Source organism: Hippoglossus hippoglossus, chromosome 13 (genome assembly GCF_009819705.1).
Source record: "Hippoglossus hippoglossus isolate fHipHip1 chromosome 13, fHipHip1.pri, whole genome shotgun sequence".
NCBI lineage: Eukaryota > Metazoa > Chordata > Actinopteri > Pleuronectiformes > Pleuronectidae > Hippoglossus > Hippoglossus hippoglossus.
In genome coordinates this window covers 17,222,493-17,242,192 of record NC_047163.1, presented here as the reverse complement: position 1 = coordinate 17,242,192, position 19,700 = coordinate 17,222,493, and the positions used below count along the sequence as shown (strand labels likewise).

Below are 19,700 nucleotides of genomic sequence, written 5' to 3'. Positions count from 1 at the left end.
TCAATTAAGACTCTTTTTCATAGTTTGCATCAGAACGTTTTCAGAAATCTACTAAACACAAGTAGACATTGCATGCTGATTTACAAGTAATTCTTTAAGGCACCAACAACAGTATTGATATTCTACCACAAATGGAACGGGTCACAGCGGATTGAGTGTGGATGAGCTGTAAATCACAAAACATGTTTATCTACATTTCCCTGCCAAATAAGCTTCATGGAAACCTACTGTAAGCAGCTCTATCTCCGTCTGCCTCTGCATACATCCCAAAAACAGCTTTTGTTACTAAAATTAAAAAATGGGCAAAAATGAAATGTGTGAAGAATGAAAAGTGACTATCTATGCTCCTATCTGCACCATTCCTGTAAAACTGGTTCTCAAACTGGGGGGTGGGTGTAGACTGACACCATGCTGCATTTATATGATTCACACAGGAAAATAAACAAAATACGTTGGAAGATACAACTCAGTTTGAATAATTTTTTATTAATTACTTTCCCTCAATCATTGTTAATGATTGATATAAAGCAATTTGCAGGGTCAGGGGGAGTCTGAATCACCACTGCTGTAAAACTACACTGTGCAAGAGGATCATTTTGGGTGCAAGACAGTGTTGTGTGTCTTTTTGTAGTTCACTTTTCCAACATAGAAAACAACAAAAACACACTTTGATACGTTAGTGGCAGTCTATTCTTGCAGCCAAGTCGTGAATTGTGGAGTCGAGCGCCTCCACCCTCTATTTTCCACGCCTCTCTCTTCTCCACTGCTGCTCTCCAGTCCAGGGATTTAATTTCTTACTCTGTGGCCTCCTGATCTGCTGCAGCTGTCACTTCATTTTAAGAGGTTTCAGTGTCATCACAGTCAACCCGGGCCAGTGTGTACACACGCACACGCCGCAGCATCGCAGCCCTCACCCCCGGCCCGGCCTGCTGCGCATACACTTCCTCTCATGAGCAATCAGCCACCTTTCCCCGGTGTGAGACCTCATCTGTGTTTTTTCAGTCGTGCTATTGGCTCTTTGATTAGCTCATCACTTCAGAGGCTCACCTTATTTCCAGGCTTCATCTCAGACACCATGTGGTGCATGGGTGCTGCTGGTTAGTGCTGAATCTGTGTGAATCACAGAAGAGGTAGATTTCACGTTGGTGTGTGTTGCACTGTTATGTGTATGTGGTCACAGAGAGAAAAGGGAAATGCCTCAGGATAACAAACCTAAAAGACATTCAATCAAATGATGAACGCAGGTATTTGTGTTATCGCAGTTAGATCATTGTTCTGTGATCTGGTCCAACACATCAGACAGTGATTTGAAAAAGCTAGTAAATAATTGTTTGGCTTTGTAGTAATCTTTGTACTATGTAGTAATATAATTTTTATCAGACACATTATTTTACTCATTTAGTTATCAAGCAGTGGTGGCCTGGAAAGTTCTTTGACATTAGAAAATAACACATGTTTTTTTTTTTTTTTAAACTTAAGGCTTTAGCCCTTTAGCTCTACACGACTTTCTTGTTTATAGATTTACTTGTTAGTGTTGAAGATGCAATGTGGATGTAGAGAGCCATTAGCCCATTTTATCATTTGTAGCAGTATGGTTTAAATTAAGGGGAGATTTATTTATGATCTTTAGAAGCTGCTCCCTGGGACCGTGCACCGTGTAATTTATATTGTGCAAGTGACAGAGAGGCCCAGGTTCATGGTTAATAGCAGCAGAGTGGCGTGGAGTAATATATGGTTATGGCCAATTAGATTGGCTGGGGACAGATTTATGATGGGGGCGGCCATTTCTTGTTCCTCTGTCTCTACCTCACACACACACACACACTTACACACACACCTACATACATGTATTTTTCTAGAGGGATTTCGCTACCTCTCACACGGTGCTGTTTCCTCCTCTGTAGCTTGGTTTCATTCATTCATTGATTCGTCCTCTCTGCCTCAGGGTCCCTTATTTCTTCTCTTTTCTAATTCCCTCACATTCTCTCTCACACTCCTCATTGGGCATCATTCGCAGGCAGGAGACAGAAAGATGAGGCGATAATGCAGAGTCGTCATGAGTCACAAAATCCAAGCTGACGGCCTCCTAAAAAACTTTACACACACACAGAGGAGAAATAAAAGATTTATAGCCTCTAATGACAGTGCACAGCAATAAAAAGCTTAAAGTGTGTGTGTGCGTGCGTGTGTGCGTGCATGCGTGCGTGCGTGCGTGCGTGCGTGCGTGTGAGCGTCAGGCACGTCCATGAATGTATAATGGTGTTTCATGTTTGAGAGCATCCTCTACATATCTCTGAGGGGAAGGCACCTGGTTATGACTGGTTACCGTGTGACGGAGCTGAACCTCTTCTTATCTCGTTGCATTCCACAGCTACACGTGTGTTTGGGGTTTCGATGCCCTAAACTCCTCTCGGTGTGGCTGGAGGGTTTTGTCTATATATGGTGTTTTGTCCCATTTGCCTGCTTTTACGTGAAATATCTCTTGTGAGTTCCAGGGTTTTAGAGTTCACCTAAATATGCAGGGTTATACCTGAAGTTACACCATAAATCTGTTTGAAAAACACGCTGGTTATTTCCTCCCTCTCCTCTCACGTACTTTTTTATGGGCCAATTTACTGCAGTACTGTAAAATGTATTGCCTGATATTTAAGGATACCATCAAGAATAAGAGACAATTCCTCAACGCTTGCTTATATTTACATTTATATTAAGACAATGCATAGACTGTATATGAAGATGGACGACACGTCTCCACTTCCTCCCAGAAATGAAGGCAAAATATCCAGGACGCAAACATCGCCATCTTGTACATTTGGAGTTTGCGCAGCGATCGTCATGAGTTTTCACCCTGTTGTTATAGCATCAAATAATGAATAAAAGCCAAACTCAGCAGAAATATTAAACACTTGAAAAAATGACAGAAACCATCTTTGAGAAACATTTGTTTGACTCGCACTTTGACTTTTAGTTTGATCTATGTCCCATCCACTAACATGATAAACTGTATTTATATTATTTATTCTTCCCTCTCTATATTTTTTTCTGTTACAATAATATGGGCCCAAAAGATTTTTTCTGTTTTGTATTTTATCTTTATTACTGGTTTCTACCACCTCATGTATTTTTAACATTTTATTTGTGTATTTATGTTCTGTTAAATAAACAGTTTATTCGGTATCGAACGGTTTATATCCGACTACCGCAGCCAGCCACCAGGGGGCGATCAAGATACTTTTGCTTCACTTTTGGTTAGCCGTCATGTCGTCCAATCTTTATATACAGTCTATGCAGCAAGGCATAAAGCCTTTTTATATTATGAAAACAAAGGGTTGGCAACAATAAGTGCACACACCTTTCGGACTCATTATAGGAAACATATATCATAATGTTGTAATATAAGCTAAATTATATCGATGACCCATTAAAGTTAGGGTTGGTAATCCTGAAGAAGCTAGCAAGAGCAGGCTACATATGCTAATGACATCCCACCCCCTCCCATCGGCCTTCTCATCGAAGCTAAAACCCGAATCAACGTGCACAGACGTGTACGCCGGCCAATTGATTTCTTTCAACTGATTTCAATCTCATGTGCAATATTTATGTGTTTCAATATAATATGCGATATCCAACATTACCGACTCCTTCATTTCGCCTTACTGCAACTTTAGTTAGATATTACTCTTTACACTTAATTTTATTTAATTTACTATACACTTATACTTTTACTTCATTTTTACCTTCAGTTGTATTTTGGACATCGTTTTTTACTGTGGTTTTATTGTATTATGTTCTATTTATATTGTTCTGCACTGTAATCTTGGAGCAAGCTGTCACATGAATTTCCTTCGGCATTTATAAGGTCTTTTCTTATCATACTTATTGATGGCTTTCAGGACGTGAAGAGGATTTCAACATTTCAGATAAAAATTGTTGCAGAAACAACTTACCAACCACTCCTTTAAGGTTCCCACTACATAATGGCTCCATCAATTCATTTTAGCTCTCAGGAGCATTGCCACTGACAGAACAGGATTAGAACAGATAATGTTATTTTGAGATAATGAAGTGAATTTGATTTCATCCATGTTAAGATACCTGCAGGATTCACGTGTGAGGGGGGGCGCACCATCCTTCCTATCTGGCCTACTCTAATTTCCTGACAGTTGTCGGTCTGTTTCCCTGTCTGCAGGCTGCAGGCTGCGAGCTCACGGCCGTCCCTCTGTCAGTGGCCTTATCTCCTCTCAAACATTATTTATTCCACTGTAACGTTGGTTTTATTAAATGCCCACATTATTACTGATGGATGGCCGACTGATCGCTAAGAGCAAGCGACCAGATAAGGGAAGCGAGATAGATGGAGACTGTGTGTGTGTCAGAGTGTGTGTTAGTGAGAGAGAGAGAGAGAGAGAGAGAGAGAGAGAGAGAGAGAGTGAGAGAGTGAGTGTGGGTGTGTGTAAGTAAGAGGAGTGAAATTCTATGCGGTGTATTGGGGTCATGCTGCTCCACAAAGTCAAATGAATTAGTAGGCACCTCCAGGAAATTACACTGCAATGTGTGTGTGTGTGTGTGTGTGGGGTGGCGCATGCACGTGCACGCCCTTGCATGATGCATCATGGCTGTTTGAGTGTCTCTCTGCTTGTCCCTTTGGGGCCCTTAATGAACAGACATACTCTGCCAATCAAGGTCAAGGTCACGGCCGTGATTAGTGCCAGACACAGGCATGGTCCTGCTCTCTGATGAGAGACGGCGGCGGTGCACCATGTTGCCAGCTCCATTATCTGCCTGTGCAGCCATATTTGTCCTTGTATACCCATGTTGAACACATTTGGCCCGGTGCTGTGAACTTGGCTCATTGGCCATGACTGTTGCTTGATGAGCGTCAGATGTTGCTTGATTGCTTTTTATGAACTACCTGCCAACATGGCCCTTTTGTGAATGACACTGTGTAAAAACATATAAATATATTTACTTAACATTTTCACGAAACATCTGTAAACATCTAATTACATTTTTTAAACAAACCCGAAAGAAACAAAGGGTCCCCAGGGTGTCCTGTGAATGGAAGACTCTATGTGGCCCCTGAGTCTTCATTGTTGTGTCTGGGAATTTAAACAAAAGCAAGGTGACCGAAATTTTACAATAAAACACACACGCGCGGCTCTGCACAGCTATCCTTGTTAGGACTTTGCATTGACTTCCATTCATTGCGGACATTCTAACCAAATCATCCTCCTTAGCCTTAACCATGACCAATTCAAGCCTAACCCTAACCACTATTGGATGCATGGGTGGATAGATAGAAAGACCTATCTATCTATCTATCTATCTATCTATCTATCTTTCATCTGATTTTTGTGTCCAACTACAAAGCAGCACAGCGCGCCGTTGCGCACATCACAGTGCGAGCTCGCAGACCTCTCTCTCTCTCTCCGACTCTCTCTCTCTCTCTCTCTCTCTCTCTCTCTCTCTCTCTCTCTCTCCCCCTCCCTCTCTCCCTCACCCTATCTCTCTGTCTCTCTGTCCTCGCATCTCGCGCACCTCCACTCTCACGCGCCACCTCTCAGCAGCAGCACACAGCCCCGCGGGAGGGGACGACGACCCCCAGAAACGAAACGAGACGAGACGACAAAAAAGCTGAGCGCTTTGCGGAGACAGGACGGCTCGTCTGCGGACACACACACACACACACACACAAACACAAACACACACACCGGAGCAGAGAGGACGAGGACCGGGGAGAAGAGGAGGAGGAGGGGACGGAGGAGCGCTGGAGGAGACGCGGACACATCTGCCTGACATGACTTCAGAGGATTTTCTCTCCGGTGGAAACAGAATAAATGAGGGAGACGCAACATTCTTCGGAGGAGGCAGGGGTGATGTGTCGGAATTACCAGTGAGGACCAACATGTTGTGTCTGTTCCACCACCTGAAGACACATCAGCTGCAGAAGACTTCCAGCCCGTTTAGATTTCATATATTATTTTAGGGGTCCAGGGTGAGTCGGGCGAGTCGGGCTGTCTCCAGGGGAGTCGGCTGGATTTGTTTTGGGGGGTAAAGGAGGAGGAGTTTTTTATTTGTTTTTAAAGAGGCGACCCCCCCCCCCCCCCCCTTACATAAATGTTTGCGTGCCGTCAGTGCTCCAGTTCTCTGTCGACCACCCCCCCCCCAACCTCCCCCTCTGAATAGTGAGTCTCACGCGCAGACAGACGCGTCTCATATGCGCACATAGTCACAGACAGACCTGACCCGGACATTATCCCACGCGCCTGCACGCACGCACACGCGCACACACATTACACACGCACACGCACATAATATGCATACATAATCTTATGGACATAACCCTCCCATCCTCACCCCACCCCCCCCAAAATCTGATGACTCCCCGGAGTAGAGGTGGACGTGGTACGGAACCGGCTGAAGCTTCATCATCATCATCGTCCTCAACGCTGCCACTGTCATCATCACCAACCTCCTCCTCCTCTTCCTCGCCATCACCATGTCCTCGTCGTCGCGCAAGATCTCCTCCGAGTCGTTCAGCAGCTCGGTGGGCTCGGACTGCGGGCTCGAGAGCCCCGGCGGGGACGCGGGGGACGGCGGTCCGGAGACGGGGGAGGAGAGCCGCGGCTGCCCCTTCTCCTCCTTCCACTCTGCCCCCAGAGCGGTGATCTGGAACGGCCGTAGCCTCGCCGAGAGGCCGGCGTGCCCGGCGGGCGAGCAGCAGCAGCAGGGACCCGGCGGGCCGCACAAGAGGGTGACCAGGAGGAGACGGGTGAACCTGGACTCGCTGGGGGAGAGCCTCCGCCGGCTGACCTCACCCACGGTAGGCCTGCAGCTGACTGTGCCCCCATGATATATAGGCTGTCATTAAATAGGCGTATACCTAAAGTAAGTTAGTGCTATTACATAATAAAGCCACCCTGTCTCCTATTATCCAGGACTTTACAGTGTCTGGTGACATTTATGATAATATCCTTCACCTTATAGTCTATAAAAAAGTCTATTATCTTCCACAAAGTTGTGCATCATTCTTCTAAAATCTGTTAAAATGGTTTGGGTCTAGTTTGTTTGTTTAGATAGGCACATTAGTGACTTGGTCCTCAGAAGATCCTCAATATGACCAGGGTTAGGGTTAGGGTTAGCCTGAGGCGCCAGAGTTCAGAGGGAACACAGCTTTGGGAAAGACAGCATTCAAACTATTCAACCACTGTTTGATTCTCCAAAATCCCAGTTTATCTTTCCCCACATGGATGTGACGTGCTACCTATGAAAAAAAAAACGCTCCTGATAGCTTCAATCATCTGGCACATTATGCCATTAAAATGTTGTTGTTAGGAAGAGAGATACATATATAGAAAGATATTCCCATGCCATGTCTGTGTTTATGTAATGATGTTGGGAGTGAGACAGCCTGTATCTGTGTTTGTGTGTTTCGGTTTTATCCATGTCTCACTTGTATTACAGGCTGTAATGTAATGAAGCAGCTATTAGAACTGAGCCCAATTGTGATAGATGGCGTGTGATTAGGGCATTGGCTGTTGCATAGTTGGGATTGGATTGCATCTCCTGTAATGTGGCCCCTGCTGTGTGGCGGCTCAGCTCTAATATATACAGAGACTAGATGGACAGATGTTCAAGATGTGGACAAAACAGAGATGTCACACCAGAGAGGGTTTTAACTCTTGGTCATCCCGTGATCATAACAATGAAGATACATAGTCAAGTGATATTAAGCTGAATGCAAATTAGCAGTAAGTGTAACAACGTACAAGACTCACCACTATGACCATGGCTTAATAATTTATATCATATACATTTTCATAAAGAGACATCATATTATGATATTCATCATATTCCACTACAGTATAAACTGTAAAATGCAAAACTGCATCAGGAACTTTTGGCTTCAAATGAGTAAATCCTAAAGTTTTGTGATGTAAAATCGTCAGAAAATGAATGTTTCCCAACTCTGACGTTATCTGACTATTTAATCAAGATACCAAAGATCTGACCGACCCAGGGAGATCATAAAGAAGACAAAAAATAATATACCAAGGATATGTTCAGCAATATCAAGGCAAAAACAGACAAACAGTAACATACATACATAGACACTTGCAGTGTTACAAGAACTAGCAGTAAATGTTTTTAAAAGTGATTAATTCTCTGGTAAATACGAACATTTTTTTAAAGATAGGTTGATAGTCTCATAAAGATGGATGACATGACTGCTCCCCAAAAGTGAAGCTAAAGCATCTTGATCGCCACCTGGTGGCTGGCTGCAGTATAGGTCATAAATCACGCCTCCTCCCTGTTAGTGTATGGGACATGGATCAAGTCAAAAAGTCAAAGTAGGCTATGTCAAATTTTCTCAAAGATGGCTCCTATCATCTTAGGTAGTTCTTATCACACTAATGTATGTTCAAGTGTTAATATTTCCAGTAATTTTGGTTTTGCTTAGTTATTTGATTCTATAATAACAGGGTAAAATGTCATGATTGACTGGAGAGACTGACTCGTGATTGGTTGATGTTGGTACCTCAATGCGGCGGCTCGATCCCCCTCTCACTACTGTGCAGACTCTGCCTCCAAATTCGTTCGTATCCAGGATATTCTGACTACATTTCTTGATAGTTGGAGTAAGTGGAGATGCATCGTCCATCTATATATAAAGTCCTTGGTCTCAAGCTGCTGTGTGTTATTTTTGACCACTAGGGGTCTCTAAAACCCACTCACTACATTCAACATTTTCCTGTTCAGAAAGTAATGGTTAAGATTTTAGCTAGCATCTGCCAACCTACACATCCAACACAAACGGAGCAACATGAGCATTTCAGTGTCATCAATGTAACTGTCTCCCCCTGTAGAGTGTATGAGCATTTAAATGTTGATCATACTTCTACATTCCGTATCCGCTGAGGGTTGCGTACTTGTTCTGGTCACATGTACATGCCCACGGTTCCATTCATGAATAAATTTGGGTCCGCTTTGGTCTGGAGCTCCATGCACCTGATCCCATGTCCAATTCCATTCATTTCCAATAGGCCAATATTTCCAATATTGTATCCGGGGCATGCGCAGTCAACGCAAACAGTCAGCATGCTCCCAAATTTTGTGCTGTCCGTGGACATCCTAGTGGACGAAATTTACATCACAAGGATCATAGTGGACCACAGCGAACTGGCGGACGCAGAAATGATGAATTCTCCTTTCCAGATGATCTCCCACATCTCCCTCTCATTGGTTTGTTAAGTGTTCTTCACTAGTAACTCGTAAACCTGCGCTGTCTGCAGTTTCATACTGTGCATATTATAAATTATAAACCAGATCAGTTTAGTATGAGGTGATTTTGTTTTAGTCTTGTCAGTGCAGATAACCAAAACAAGAGCTGAAAGTGGAAAGTATGGTGTTCTCAGTGGAACCAGCGATATTAGGGCTCAATTTGCAGGACTGTGAGTCAATTGATTCAATGTCAGCATTGACAGTTTCACTTCTGATGTATCTTAGTTTAGATTTCCCCATTAATGAGTTATTGAGTACTAGAGAGACGAATGTATTGTGGTAGTGATTGCTTGATTGACAAGTTTCTCAGCCTATCACAGTCAGAGGTAGTTTGTGCCTTTAAATACTCTGTTAATAAACTGTTGAGACACAATGAGATGGATTTATAACTAATGGAAGTGGATCATATACATATACCTCTGCCAGGGCCCAACAGCCCCCTTAATTCTGCACCTAATGTTCATTTAGAAATTGTTTTAAAACTACTAAAGAATCCACAATTGTGGTTAGTTACAGATTTATTGGTCTACGGTGGCTGAAAGAAAGCCTCACCCACACTTTGAAATCCACTAGATCCAGGTTTTTATTTGGATCCACATTGAATTGCAATGTGCCTAAAAATTTTAATCAAGATACATGAATTATTCGAAGATTCATGCCAAAAATGAATAGGTTCTTCCCTGACCAATGTCCCATCCTTCCACTAAGTTTCATGGAAATGTGTTCAGTAATTTCTGCGTAATTCTTCTTACAAACAAACCAATTAACTAACACAAAAACAAAGGGACGGGGGTGAAAATAGAACCTCCTTGGAGGAGGTAATTAATTAACAGAGATAGGTAATTTGTCCTTTAGTTTGCTTCTGATCTAAGAGTCTGGATCTGATGTTTGTTCCAGGTTCACAGTATTTATGTTTGTTCCCCCACATAATAAGTGAACTGCTGTGTTTTCAATAAACCACTGAAAGTTGTGGGAATAGGTTTCTCCAAACTGCGAATGCTCAGACCCTGCGGTCTCGTTCCTGGGGGAAATAGATGTTGCAGAGAAATCGATAGAGGAGAGCAGCGACTGTCAGTGTCTTTGCTGCCCATGCACAACCTTGCGAAAATAATGAAATTCAACAGCACAGCTAAAAATCTGAAGTTAGTGTATTTTGGAGAGGGTCAGCGAGAGCCAACTTCAGTTCTCCGCTGCAGCTCTTATACTCACCCTGATCTTTGATAGAGCGACGGAATAATAGGGTAAGGGGGGACACTTAAAGACAGGGTTGTATCACACTCAGTTGTGACATCCTACATTTACATATGGGTAGGATTGTAGATGTGTGTGTGTGTCTATCTGCATGACAGCATATTTATGTGTAGTTACAGACATCAGCTGGACATAAATAGAGGCTTGGAAAATAACTAAATATGTAAGGACCATTATGGTGATGTGCTTTGGTCACAGGGACATGAAAAGGTTAAATGTATATAAGAGTAAATGTGAGTTAATAGTGGTGGTTCCATCAAAAATATGAATTGCTGCCATAAGTAGGAACATGCAGAAATCAATCTAGCTTCACGCACGCACGCACGCACGGATGCACGGACGCACACACCGGCTGCGTGCAGTGGCAGTGCCTGTTGTTGACTGCAATGGACCATGACAGAGAGAACAGAGCATGCTCTCTCTGTGGTTGTCTTCACCCTGACCACACTGACCCAGAAGCAACAACACACACGCACTTGCATGTGTGCATTCACTTTCTCTCTCACTCCCAGTTACATGGAAGGTGGCCATTAGCTTACTGACCCATGATACTGATCAAAAGGCCTAGAGTGTTGGCCACAAATATGACAAGTGTGACACAAGTGTGCTATGTTTACTCTGGTAAATCATGAATCTGTGGTTTCATCTTCCGTGTCAGGAAATTATCTCATTAACATTTTTATTAAAGGCTCGATCCACCTTGCTGGATACACAGATTGGTCATTGTAATGCAGTTGTACACATGTCAGCTGTTTTATTGGAAATGTCTTTGTTGGAATGCAAGATTCGCTCTAGGCTATACTCGGACTCCCCCTACAGGTGGGATGCGTAATACTAGGTCGTAAATACCAGTTGTGGTCTGAGCCTCCCAGTGCTCAAAACTGTACACACACTCATTTGTTCACAAGTTGATGGAGAAGAAGCAGAAGCCCCTCAGAAGCCAAAGAGCCATGTCGACAGTAGCATAAAAGCCAACAAGCTAACGAAGCAAGCAAGTAGCCGACGCAGTTATGTACAAGTATGTCGGTTTCAAATCACATTGAAGTGTGGGGCTAACTTGCTTAACCTCTGAGAAACTTCAACAAGCAAAAGTTATGAGTTACCTTTCCAATAAAAACAACGTCAGTTCAGCATCTGTCCTGCATCCTTTGGCCTCTTTTAGCTGTCAAGTGAATTATGCTCCGATATTAACTCTTGTTCAGTTCCTGCGTTCGCTTTCTCTTCTCCTCTTCTTCGTTTCCTCAAATTATGTCCTCTTCGGTTTCTTTGGTGGCTCTGCCATGATGCCCATACTGGAAATGGCGAGCTACTTGTCTCTTATAGCCGTAAAGCAGATTGTTAGTGTTCCAGCACTGTTACATAGTGCAGTTCCAGGCGTCCAGGATGCGCTGTGGCAATGACAGACTTGACATTCTCACTATTATAAGTTTGTGTACCATCAAAAAGATTTTGAAGATTTTGTTATTTTAAGGTATTCAAAACTACTTAGAGTCACTGTAAGGAGTTCAAGTTCTGTGAAAGAGGTAAACTGTCCATAAACAGAAAAATCATGTAAATTTCACATAGCCAAGCTATTTGTGGGCAGCTGTGGCTCATACGGTAAAGCGGGTCTTTCACTTATCAGAGGGTCAGTGGATTGATCTCTGGTTCCCTCCAGTCCACATGTCATAGTGTGTTTGCCCCTGCCAACAGTGTGTAAATGGATGATTAATAGAGAATCTCTATATATATATGGGCAGTACAGTATGAATACACACGTGTGAATGGGTGAATGTGACCTGTGATGTAAAGCAATTTGAGAATTCATTATGACCAGAAAAGAGCTATATAAATTCAGTACATTTAGTTAGTCCATTAGTGGGGAATGGGTTATTTAACAGCTTTCCTGCAGCAGTGAAGCCTTGGAAGCAAACAATTCATACAGATACCATAATGTTTGTTTATCCCTTACAAACTCCCTGTCTGTGTTGGAACTATTTCTACAATTTCTGTGATTTATCCAGACAAAACTGTACTGCAGGATGTATGGAGCTGGCTTTTTATGAACACCACAGAAGGTGAGATCATATGGGTTGTTTTCTATTTTTACTCAAAAGCGTGGTCTTTCCGTTTGAGAGCCAGACAATTTCACGTTCTGATTTTGTGATGCTTTCGGTCAAAACCATGCGCTTGCACTCAGATTTCCTTTGCTCCAGCTTCAGCTCTTCTGCCCGTGCTCACGCTGCTTCTGTGCCCACGTGAAACGTCTGCCCTCGGATTTCTCCTCTGCTCTCGGCTGGAATTGTTATGATAGACCATGCCAGTATATACTAATGGAAATTTGGAGAACTTCTCCACTGCACTCTGTCTATGTGCGCTTAATTTAAAATGACTCTGTTGTTCTCGGCGTTGATAATGTGTGCTTTAAAAACTTACCATATCCCAACAACCAGACAATCATGGCCGACCAAATCCTACCATCTCAGCACGATTGTTGTGTGACTGAGTGAGATTAATGTGTGTGACGGGGTATGAAGTTGTGTGCACAGTAAACATGCCAACGATTGTAACAATGCAGACTAATGATGATGTATGGGTACAGTGTGTTTGCACATGTGTGTGTGATAACAGTTTTGTGCCTGTGTGTCTGGTCCTGCTGCAGAATCCTGTGTGCACACACTGTGAAAGCTCTGTGGTAAATGAGTAGCTGAATCAAGGATGCAGAGGTGGACTGTCATGAGAAAACTGTTTTTCTACTCAGCTGTATACTGTGGACCTTCACACCCATGTGTCAGTGGGGAACTGAGTTATCTCTCACAAATAGTCTGAATAGCCCACTGAGTATTTTCCAGCTATCAGATCTACACAGTTGCTTGTGCCCATCTTACTCCTGTTGATGCTAAGTTGAAGAGTGGCTGTCGCTGTAGCTACAAGTGTTTCTGTGTTAATAGGTGTTGTTTCCAGTGTTGTTGAGAATAATCGATGAACATACTATCTACTAAATGCAGAAATTTGGTGTGATCTGGACACATATCTTCAATATTGATACACTTTGAATGAACTGGCAAATAGCACCTTGCCGTCTGTGCAGCAGTGGGGCGTGGCACTGTGCCTTAACAGGCAGCCTGCGTACCAAGTTGAACATGTCCTCGTCTATGTCCTCAGATACACAACAAGTACGGGTGCTTTCACTTTCTGTGATGAGTTATGTGCACAATCAAATAACCTACAGGGACGGCGACACTCAATCAAACTGTGCCATACTCACTCATACCACTGGCATATTTCAGGAATCTCTGTCTATCCGTCTGTCTGACTGTCTGTCTGTCTGTCTGTCTGTCTGTCTGTCTGTCTGTCTGTCTGTCTGTCTGTCTGTATCTGGCTTGAATATCTTGAGAACCTTTTACCCTATCACCTTCACACTTGACATGTGTATTGTTTAGGACTCAAGGAAATGCAGTGTCGAATTTGGTGCAATTTGGACTCGCAATACAATCAATATTAATAAACTGGCGACCAATGCTGACGTTGTCAATCACAACAATGTGACATTCACGGCAGCAGCAGCTGATTCTCCAGTTCGGGATTCTGAGTCGAGCTTCACTGAACTTTGAATAAACAGGCGAACAGCTCTTTGTGCACCAGCGGTGGTTCAGCTTCAGCTTCTTTACTTGCTGTAGATCAATTACTGCAGGTTATTTTCACAGTTTCAGACAGAAAACAGCATTAACACAGGCCAAGCAAACACATTACTGTATCAGTGCAGAATGGGCGGAGGCCTCAGAATGACCTCTCCAGCTGGCACTCTATGTTCTAGTATTGTCACTACAGTCCGGCATTTGAGCTGCATCACAGATAATCACATTGGACCCGCCCTCTCAAGCTTAGGCTGTCAGTAACAAACGCAAATCACACCAGCTGTGGACACACAAACACACAAACACACACACACTCTCGTATTTAATTACTTTCTCAGTAGGAATTTGAATAAGCATACTGTATGTGCAATACGGAAGTTTTACATTTGTGAAGTAAACGCACACAAACACACATACTTGTCTAATGCATTGACTTTTTCTTACAGACGCAGATGGTTCAGGAAGCTCTGCAGAGAACTCTACAATTCTACAGACAACAAGAGATCAGGTAAGACTGTTGCTGTCTGTGTCTCTCGCTGGTTCTTATTTTGACTCTCGTCCTCTTTTGTCATTCTCCACACTCAGCTACTCCCCCTGTCACCCGCTGTCTACCTGTCCCGGCGTCCCATCACTCAATTTCTCCCCTTTGCGTCTATTTTTCCTCACTTCCCTGTCTGTCTGTGTGCCTGTCTGTCATATCTGTCACTCATGCACCCACACACACACCCACACACACACACTCTCACACACACAGACACACACACACACACACACACACACACAGACACACACACACACACACACACACACACACACACACACACACACACACACACACACACACACACACACACACACACACTCAAGAAGTTTTAAGGTAGATTACATTTACATTTGTTAATGAATGAACACAGACACAGATCAGTCTCTGTGAGGCATTCACTGTCTCTACTACCCCTTATTCTCCCTGCCTGCCTTTGTTCTTCCTCTCTTTTTAAGTCCCACAGGATGAACACACACACACACACACGCACGCACGCACACACACACACACACTCCCTGTCAAAAGAGAAAAAAACTCTCAACCAGGCACACCATGTTCTAACATTGTCCATGAAGCACATATACTGAAAAGATTTTTATATCTACAGATGATACATCAACACACAAAATTCAATTCTGTCCTGTGGCCTCCAGCATTGTAAATGTGTCTCTTTGGGGATGTGATTGACTGAATACTTCATATCAAATTTGTGTGTTTCAGTGTATAATTATCTCATAGATATTATATTATTACATTATCATATTAGAGATATAGCTTCTAGCTTATTTCCTCCTCATTAGCTTGTCGTGATCTTATTGGCTAATCATGGCTCGTCCTGCATGTGAATGTTTTGTTTTGTGTCTTTGGCAGGTGTCAGGAGGTCTGCAGTGATGAGCGGCGACGAGAGAAGAGAGAGGAGAAGTGCCCGTTTCTAGAAAACTCGGGTTCAGAGGAAGATGTCTTACAAATCCTACAGTACATGGCAACCATACTGGGTAAGAAAGTATAGCAAGATGTGTGTATGTATTAGGGGAGAGGAGGGAGAAGGGGATTTATGCACATGTCTGTGTGGTCTTCTATGTATATGACTTGATGTGGTTGCTTGTTTGTGTCTTTATATTTAGCAAATAATTTCCATCCCTTTGTTTTTAAGGTCGATTGTACACTATTGTTTTATTTTAATTCGCTACCAAGACAAAAGAAAGCTGTTTGCCTTCCGTGTTCACATTTTTGTGTGTGTGAGCCATTTACTGTATAGAAAGATGGACCAAATAACAGCTCCCCAGAAATGAAGCCAAAGTATCTTTATCACCACCTTGTGGCTGGCTGCAGTATGGGTTATAAATCCCACCTCCTCCATGTTAGAGGATGGGACATGGACCAAACTAAAAAGTACACCATCATATATTTTTTTCTCAAAGATGGTTTCTGTCATTTTAAGTAGTTTTTATCATACTGATGTTTTTTCAATTGTTATTTTTGGTTTTGAGTTTGGTTTAAATTAATTAATGAATTCTATAAAAACGGGGTGAAACGTCACAATTGACAGCTGAAACAGATTTTTTATGATTGATTTGTGGGACCTTGCTACTGTGACTCAATCCCCCTATCGCTACTGCACAGACTCTTAATGACATCATTGGTGCAAGATGCTCAGCGTCTTTTGGCTTCATTTCTGGATAGTGGGAGGAAGTGAAGATGCTTTGTCCATCTTTACGTACAGTCTATGGTGTGAACACTTAACACATCCACCCAAAACCATCCCCCAAAGGCTTCACCTCTAAAAAACACACTGTACACACTTTTAATGGAAAAAAAGGTCCTAGGTAGTGCGCATGCAGACACAAGTATACAACTATTTACACATGGAAAAACACACACACACCCAGCATGACTCACACTGGAGGCTTCTACTGTCTCTGTGGCTTTTCATGATAAAACATATCACACACAATCACACAGATTGTCCTGGTGAGTCACCCAGTGCTCCCTCTGTACCATCTCACATCTCTTCCTGCCTCTCTCTAAAATATGTTTTACCTCTTCCCAGTCCTCATCCTCTGTCCTGTCTTGTTGTGCAGAGCTACCTCCAATGCATTAACTGTATTCATTTATCTTTCCGATCCAGCTCCGCCACTGTCCTTTTCAGCTTTCCACTCTTGGTCCCCTGCCTTTGCCTACAGATCACCCTTTCCTGTCTCCATCTCTTTGTACCTTCCCCGCTCTTAGTTGTGATTGAAAAACCTTAGGTCCATGTTCAAGTAAATAAAAGCGTAGAGCACATTTGCGCTGTGCAGGCCATTCAATGTGTAATTATAGTGCATGTTTTTGCAGCTTGTTACACAAGTAGCAACTGGGAGTTGGGAAGTAGTTTATCCATTCATCCGTCCATTTTATGCTGCTTATCTGGGTGCTACTCATGCTGGCAGCAGGCTAGCCAAGCAGCTCAGACATCCCTCTCCCCCAGCCTCATCTTCCAGCTCTTCCTGCGCGGGAACCCTGATGGCATATATAATCCCTACAGCATGTGCAGGATCCATCCAGGGATCTCCTCCCAGTTGGATGTGCCAGAAATACAACCCCAGAGAGGCGTCCAGGAGGCCTTAGCGCCGAAGAAGGCATCTGTGCCTATGACACCTCAACATAATCCATTCAGTTTAAACAACAGCACTTCTGCTCTGAGCTCCTGTCTAAGGTCCTCATTTGTCCCTAATGTTGAGCAAATACCTTTTAGCCACTTTTTGACCAGAGATGAACATTACAGTTCCCAAAGCTAAATTTAAAGCTTGGCAAACAAAACCAAACACTACATCAGCCTGGCTGTCAATATTATGCTCCTGTCTTACCACTTTCAAATGGGTGTATGCCGCTTTAAATGCTACTAGTGTAGTGGCTGTTCTTAACCTGCCTGTACGGAATTGTCTGTTTGCTTGGTCTCTGTTAATGCTGGTTGCAGCTTTCGTTCCGAAACTGTCAAAGTGACCTGCAGTAATTGAGCCTTGGCAAGACCTGCTGGTGGAATCAGTCTGCAGAACCATGAAGGTGATCCAGAGCTGTTTGCCTGTTTGGTGAAGCTTGACTCAGTACGCTGAATTGCCCGAACTGGTTGTTGTGAATGCGCTGTTGTTGTGATCTTCAGTGGTTACTTACGTTGAGGATTCCCAGCCGCCGCTGTTACAGACCGCTGGTCGCCTCTCTATTCAAATTGTATTAATATTAAACATATTGCATGTCCAAATCTCACCACATTCAACAATGCACTTCGACCTGGGGCCCTTAACAATACACAGGCCAAGTGGGAAGCCGATAAGATCAGTGATTCTCGACATATATGAGCCACATACAGATGGACAGAGATTTCTAGAATAAGTAGATGCACCGTGTTAAACTAACCTGAGTGAGTTCAGCTAGGAACAGACCAGTTGTGATGTCTTCATTAGTGCTTCCCAAACTGTTTTATTTAAGCACATTTTGTATTTAAATTTTTCTCGTTGTATGTTTCTATTTATAATTAATATACATTTTAATAATTGAATCCTATTTTTACTTCGTAATTCATTCATATGATTATTTAATGTAATCAAAATTAATTAATTATGTTAGCACGGCTTTGATATTTGATTGCTTTGCTTCTCTATGATTAATATGTTGAAATTATGTTTTGCTGCATTTAAATCTTAGTTTAAACAGACCATGGAGCAGAGGTAATGGTTTCTGCATTGCACACATTCATGCTTTACGTCCCCCCCTTTCCCAGGATTACCATACTGTGAGCTGCGGGAACATTTCGGAGAGGAGTTCTTCAGCCTCTGCTTTGAGGAAAATGAACGAGTGCTACGGGCTGTAGGTGGTAACCTCCAGGATTTCTTCAACGGCTTTGACGCCATTTTAGAACACATTCGAACCTCCACAGGACGTCGGGCCTCATCGGAGAGCCCCTCCTTCCAGTGCAAGGATCCCCATGAGGAGGAGAAAGGGAGAAGAAAGTTGGACCATGTTGGAGAGCGAGGAGATGGACAGGGAAAGATGTTGCTCCTTCACTGTTTCAACCCAGCTCCTGTTGTTGGATTGGTCATGCCAGGGTTGATCAGAGCAGTCGCCAGGCGGATCTTTCATTCAGAGGTTGAGGTGGAGGAAGTGCCACCACTAACTCCTTTATTGCCCAATGAAGATACAGAACACACCGACGGCGACTCTACAACCCCGACTCCAACTGCGTCCCCCACTGCCTCACCCACCTCGTCTCCGTCCCCTCCCTCCCCTTTTGCAACCTCTGTCCCCACAGTGTGTTTGTCCTTCCAAATCCAAGAGACACACCCTCCTTCCCTGTCCTCCCTCCCCAATGCTACTTCAGTGAGCAGGCCTCCCCTCTCTCTGTCCACCAACCCCAGCGACCTGCGCATCGGCCTGGCCACGTTCTGCCGTGCCTTTCCGTTCCACCTCGTCCTGGGGCCTCGCATGGAGCTACTGCAGCTTGGAGAAGGACTGAGGCGACAGGCTCGCATAGAGCCTCACCGGAACCTCTCGTTCAGGGAATGTTTTGAGATTGTTTCGCCCAAGATGGAGCCTTTGTTCCAGGGCATCCTGCTGAGGCTTGCCTCCCCGTTTACCATCCGCACCAGGCCTGACGCCTCACAGACTGGTACCAAGGAGAAGGTAAAGATGTCACACATAACAGATGACACTGTACAGATCATACTTTTTTACCATATACTAAAGAGTATTATTGCAGAGACAGTTATACAAGGCAAGAAGTGGTTTGTACAATGGGCAGTTCGACCATTTTGGAAATCAAACAGTTAAAATATTTTTGATTCAAATGAAAGAATCAAAGACTATCATAGAGAGAGAAGTTTAAAACATGTTTATTTCCTCACCTCTGCATAGCTGATCAATTGTGGCATGAAGCTGGTGTGAATGACGAATTGATGGTTTTGAAAAGGCAAAGCAATGGCTGGGTGCACACCCCCTGATGTGGGGGAGGGGGTTTCTGAGGCAATATGGCC

The 19,700-nt window shown here is 43.5% G+C and overlaps 1 protein-coding gene across 1 annotated transcript in view; it reads left to right on the top strand.

The window, feature by feature from the left end:
* The first annotated feature begins 5,527 nt into the window (after positions 1 to 5,527).
* The window catches only part of gucy1a2 (guanylate cyclase 1, soluble, alpha 2), a 40,001-nt gene continuing 25,828 nt past the window's right edge, over positions 5,528 to 19,700 (top strand). Inside the window, exons 1-4 of the mRNA XM_034604502.1 lie at positions 5,528 to 6,823; positions 14,597 to 14,658; positions 15,565 to 15,689; positions 18,452 to 19,350. Of these exons, the coding sequence (XP_034460393.1) occupies positions 6,500 to 6,823; positions 14,597 to 14,658; positions 15,565 to 15,689; positions 18,452 to 19,350 (1,410 nt within the window). The 5' untranslated portion in view covers positions 5,528 to 6,499. The remainder of the gene's footprint in view (positions 6,824 to 14,596; positions 14,659 to 15,564; positions 15,690 to 18,451; positions 19,351 to 19,700) is intronic.